Here is a 6,000-nt window from a genome sequence, read left to right as displayed (position 1 = left end):
AACAAGAAGCTGTTTTGAAGATGCTGCACAAAACCTGAAACGTCCCAAGTATGAGAATGCCCCACAAAGAAAAAGTGCACCTTTAACAGATAAAACAGACCGGGTAGCTAGGTTTTGAAACCATAGCGCAGTAAAAAAGAATTAACATTTGGCACCGATTGGTTACAGAAGTAGCTGGACGTGACTAACAGCAACTCGTCCGTGTCTCCAGGAAGGCAGCTGCCCTCACCTGCAGGCAGAAACCCCGAGTGCCACGGCTCAGACAGGCATTTTCTTAACTCCTGACCCGCTCACGTTCATCTTCTGGCAGCTTCTCCGACCACTGGAGCAGGGAGGGAAGGCGAGGGCAGCACTCCCGCCCTGCCCGCTAATGGCGCCGGCGGTCACCGGGCAGCTACAACAGCAATAATGAAATAGCACCATTCTTTTGAAGGGTAACTCCCATTAAAAAGCCAGATCACAAACGGGAATATTCATGTCAGTGCCCAGCATTCCCGGGCAAGATATAAAAAAAACGCACATAAAATTAAAGAAACACAGGAACAGCCTTTTACGTCTTGTCACCCTTAAGTGCTAAAGCCCTTCTCGTCCCCAACACTAGCTCTGTGGGCATCGAAGAGACTCTTTTCCCACACGGTGTTATTAGCAACAGTATTATTTATAGATGAAATACGTTTAAAATAAGCTCTTCCGGCTACTACCAGGAGGCGGCCCGCCGGCCACCGCCAGCGCTCCCGGGCGGCGGAGGCCCCTCAGAGGGTTGCGCGAGACTAGGGCCTGGCGGACTGGCCTGAGGCAGCCCAGGGGCCTGAGGCAGGCGAGCGGGAAGGAAGGCAGTACCCGCACTCCCCCGCCTCGCAGCCCCACGGCGGTGCCTCCTCCCCCGTCCTCACTCCTTCCCTTCTCCACCATGGCGGCGGTGGCTTCCCGCCCGGTAACAGGACCCCCGCCCCCACCGCCTCCCTCATGCCCGTAGCAGCCGGTCGCGGGCTTTGTTCGTCTCTCCCTGCGCTGCCTCCGCCCCTTCCTTCCCTCCGCTCCCCTCCCTCCCCCCCGCCGGCGAGCCGGCCGGGCCCAGCGCCCGGAGAGGGCTGAGGGGCGGGGGAACGGACGGGCCGCACTTCCCTCTTCCCAGCGCCGGGACTCCCGCAGTGCCTGGCGGCGCCGCCCCGGCCCGGCCTGGCCCGGCCCGGCGTTCCGTGGGCGAGCGGCGACGGGAGGCGCCATGGCCGACAGGACGAGGGCGGCGCTCTCCCAGTCGGGCTGGTAAGTGGGGGCGTCCCGGGCCGCACCGCGGCCTGCTCTGCCGCCGGGGCCCGACCGCCGCTCCCGGGGACAGGCGCGGCTCTGCGGGTCACCCCGAGCAGCGGCGCGGCGTTTGGGGGTTCTCCTCTTTTTGCGTGTGCAGTGGTGAGGGACACCCCGACACACCGAGCTCCGGGCTGGGGCCGGTCGGCGTGTCCGGGGGAAGGGGGTGCCGTGAGCCTCCGTCCCCGGGGGCCGGCGGGCCTGAGCGGCGGCGGGGCCCGGGGGAGGCCGGGCTGCAGCGTGCCGGCCTGCCTTTCCTCCCCCGGGGCCTGCCGCCAGCGGGTCTCCGCAAGGAGGCCCGGAGCCTGCCAAGAGTTTTATTGTGTTTAAGTACGCTGCGCTCCCTTTCAACAAGGAAGATAAGATGGGAAAAGTGGAGATAAAAGTAGGGTAAATACACACGTGAGGCTTGAACCCAGGGATTCGTGTTTCCTGCTCAGCCCTCCGGATCGTTGGGTGCACCGTGTCTGTTTTGGAGCAACGTGTTTCAGCGAGTTGTGCTTTTCAAATACCTAGTGCAAACTCCACGTCTCGTTTGCTAGCTTAGAGGTGTTCTTTGCACTGTTGTCTGGCAGTTGATTTTTTTTTTTTAAATTGATCAAAGTAATTTGATTATTAGTCAACACTTAGTCTTTTTTCCTTAACTACTTACAAGTCTTTCACCAAGACAACAGCTCAGTGCTAACTACCAAAACACAACTTACTTTGAGAAAAACTGCTCAAATTACTAGAAGTTTTTATTTCCAGTGGCATTTTGGGGATATTTATATTCTGCTGTTTAACTTACTGGTTCTCGTGGATGTGATCTCATGTACAGCTGAGTTGTAATATGTCAGATATCATATGGTTTATAGTAGAATAGACCATTCCAGTTGAAAGGGACCTACAACAGCCATCCAGTCCAACTGCAAGACCAGTTCAGGGCTGACCAAGAGCTAAAGCATGTTATTAAGGTCATTATCCAAATGCCTCTTACACACCAACAGGCTTGGGGCATCGACCACCTCGCTAGGAAGCCTGTTGCAGTGTTTGACCACCCTCTCAGTAAAGAAATGCTTCCTGATGTCCAGTCTGAACCTCCCCTGGTGCAGCTTTGAACCATTCCCACGTGTCCTGTCACTGGATACCAGGGAGAGATCATCAGCGCCTCCCTCTCCCCTTCCCCTCCTCAGGAAGCTGTGGAGAGCAATGAGGTCACCCCTCAGCCTCCTTTTCTCCAAACTACACAAACCCAGAGTCCTGGGCCACTCCTCACAGGACGTGCCTTCCAGGCCTTCTCTGGACACATTCGAATGCCTTTAACATCCTTCTGAAATTGTGTACCCCAGAACTGCACACAGTGCTCCAGGTGAGGCTGCAGCTATGCTAAATGCAGTGGGATAAAAACCTCTTTTGACCATCTGGTTAAACCATGTTTGCCTAGCTTTTAAAGTGTTCCTTTGTGATAATGCCAACCAAATTGAGAAAATCAGTGTCTTTCGGTCTGCTTCTAGGTAAGCGTACGATATGTCTCAGAAATGCTGTTCTGAGTGATTCTAGAGTGGACGATCCTCTGATTCTGGTTATCAGTGAATTGAAAGAATCATAACTATGATAATTTTCATAACATGAGCATATTTAAAGGCAAGTTTTGACTGTAACTCGAAACTCACCCCCCTCCTCTTCCACACTTACACCTTTCTGAAAAGGAGAAAGCTTTCCATAAAAGTGGTGTTTATAGTTTTCTTTTCTTGCTTTTTATTGCCTTTTCAAAATTTTATTACAGTGTTCAATTCTTAGTTGTTTTACTACTTAGTTGAATGAGTGACATTGGTAAATGGCTTTCAGATTTTGGCAGTACAAATACAAGGCGCCTCTGAAATGATCTGTTATTCTGCAGTGTTTGGCTCTCTCCTTGGGGGCATATACTCTTGAACGGCTATAAACTTGTTATTCTTGCAGTACTGCAGGGTGTGAGGCAGAGCCAGAGACTGAAAGATGATCAGGCAAGTAGTGGGCTAATGGTCAGGTCCACTGGAATTATGCCTTGACCTAGTTGTGTTGGGAAGGGTGGTATGAAAGAGGAAAGAGGGGGAGCAAGTGCATATACTTTTGAGGAATGTGAGGCAGAGTGGAAAAAGAAATAATGCTTCAGAAATCTTGTTTAGTTAAGTGTTCATGCACTTTTAAAAGCACAGATGTCTAGTTTTTTTTTTACTGTTTTGCTGCTGCTCTTATGACTTTTCTCATATTGTTAGTAGATCTAAAAGTTATTTAACACACGTATGAGTAAGCCTTCGGTGGTATTTAATGTAGTATATTTCTGACTACGTTTGACTACACTGGTTGTTAAATCATGTTCTGTACCAAATTGGTTGCTGCTGTTGCTGTCACCTCTTGTCAAAATGGTATGTTTTCTAGTACAAAAATGAAGCTGAGTTTCTGCATTAAAATCTGTCCCCACTTAAACTGCAGAAGCACCACTTGGCATTTCAAGCCAAGTACGAAACTGCTGTTCTCCCATAGTTGCAAATCTGCTACATTGTAAGATACTGCCTGTACTGACTGGATTTTACTGTAAGTTTCTTAAATCTTTAAAGGTAAGAAGAGTTAGTGTAGATACTAGTTTATGTGAATTTTTGCAATTAGTTTTTTTTTTGATTCTGAATACAAAGTTATTTTTCAAGTAAAGCAGTAATGGTATACTTAATATAGTATAGTAGTAAGACGTATATTTTTTTCCAACTAGGTATTGTAAGAGAGCCATCTGTTATAAAATTACCTGGAAATTTGTAATGTTTGCCTTTTAAGCTTGTTTCAGTATATCAATTTTGTTTTTATCAGCTTTTGAAAGATGAAGTTGCCCTACCTAGTAAATGTAACAGTGGTAGCTAAAGTGAAGAATCTCTTTCTTTTAATATTCTTTTTTTTTTCAGTGTTGTTTTTTCATGAAAATCAGTAAAACCCCCTGTAGTTTGTATGCAGAATTGTAGTTTTTCTGAAGAGAAGTCCTCACAGGTGTTTTTAAAAGTATGCGTTTTTTTGAGGCTAGTTCTTTTCAGTATGCACTGCACTGTACCTTGGAATGGGATATTGGCTCTCACTTTAGAGATGAGATAACGTGCTTTTGTATTATGTTGCAGTGAAAAAGGTATTGTCTTGGAATGGAAGGCCTATGGTAACTTTTTATTTAATTACCAGACTCTTATGAGCAGGGAGGCTAAGGAGCAGAGGGATTTACCTTTTTGTATTGTTACAGTTACGTTCGTGAGTTTTGGAACCAATTTTCCAGTGTTCCCATTAAAATACAGACCTTAATGGAACCTGAGTTATTGAATCCAATTTTCGTACTCAGAGTGAAGTCAGAAGGACTGCAGGATACATCCTCCTTATGTAAGCAATGAATTGTGGAACATTTCTTACTGGCTTGCAACAGAATTTTTTGTTTGTTTGTAAGTCTTCCAGGTAGCATTTCACAAGGGAATATAACAAGCCAGGACCTCTTCAGCATCCTGGATCTTTATAGAACTCGGGAATTTATTACATAGAAATGCCTATACATTGTTAAAAATGAATGATATGTCGTGTGCTGCAGTGGGTTTAGCCTGTGGTCCCACAGATCTTGGGTGTGGTGACTGATATCTGAATGTGGGAAAGCAAGACATGCACACTGCATGAATAAAGAATTTCTTAATGCAGCTAAATGTACATGTGAGTTCCTTGTTAAGTAGTGCAATTTTTTTTATTGCAGTGTGTGATGCCATAAAAATTAGTAAGTCTACAGCAAAAATATACAGTCTTGTAAAGCTTCACATATTTTGAAGATTATGTAAACAGTGTTACGACTATGAAGCTATTCCCAGAGACGAAGAGGAACTGGAATTGTACTGGTTGTTTGGAAGCAAAGAATACTGCTTAGCAATTCATGAGAAGACCTTATATCAATGTAATTTTGGTTTTATATACTTTGTAAGTGAAAACTATATCATTAGTATATACCAAACTTTAAAACTGAATTTTAGCTCTTTCAGCAAGCAATGCACTGCATGCTGGATAACATTAGATTTAAGCTTGGTCTCTTCAAACTTGTTTTCTTGTAGGACTAATCATGTGATGTGATCCAAGTTCTAAAGCAAAAGCAGGTGCATGCCTGCAAATGCAGGGAAGTGCTCACAGGGGTGAATCTAACACCTCTTTCTAAGAGTGCAGCAGGAATTTGGCAAGTAGTCAGTTCCGGGATCCTGCAAGATGGTTTGCATGTTCTTCAGCTGTTCCACTGAAACATCTTTGGAAAGCTCAGCTGAAACTGGTCCCTGCATATGGAGCAAGCCCAGGCTGGATACAAGATGTTCCTTAGACACAGGGATAACACAGTGATTCACAGGACAGATGCATCTGTTTTGGGGTTCTTGACATTCCTTTTTGTGACGTACGTCACTTTGTGAAGTTTGGTTGGTACCGTGAAATCTCAAAGTGCCAGTGCAGAACAAAATGCCACATCGTATCTTTTGGTCAGGTGTTTCCCTTACCAGGTGGTCTGGTCATTTTGCATTTTTGATGGATCACAAATAATGGGTAGTGGGTAGTTAGAACCTGAATTCTTTGTGTCATTTTCACTCTAGAGGAGCAGAAAAGGTCCAATGTTTTACCTTCCATTAAGGGAAACAATCCCAAGAAACTAATACAGGTACTGCTTTTAAATTTAAAAAAAAA

The 6,000-nt window shown here is 46.0% G+C and overlaps 1 protein-coding gene across 1 annotated transcript in view; it reads left to right on the top strand.

Moving 5' to 3' along the window:
* The first annotated feature begins 1,015 nt into the window (after positions 1-1,015).
* TDRD3 (tudor domain containing 3) overlaps positions 1,016-6,000 on the top strand; it is a 119,747-nt gene continuing 114,762 nt past the window's right edge. The window contains exon 1 of the mRNA XM_064440773.1: positions 1,016-1,266. Within this exon, the coding sequence (XP_064296843.1) occupies positions 1,226-1,266 (41 nt within the window). The 5' untranslated portion in view covers positions 1,016-1,225. The remainder of the gene's footprint in view (positions 1,267-6,000) is intronic.

The sequence above is a fragment of the Phalacrocorax carbo genome, chromosome 1 (assembly GCF_963921805.1).
Source record: "Phalacrocorax carbo chromosome 1, bPhaCar2.1, whole genome shotgun sequence".
Classification (NCBI taxonomy): domain Eukaryota; kingdom Metazoa; phylum Chordata; class Aves; order Suliformes; family Phalacrocoracidae; genus Phalacrocorax; species Phalacrocorax carbo.
Note: the sequence above shows the minus strand (reverse complement) of the source record. Positions and strands in the feature narration are given on the sequence as shown.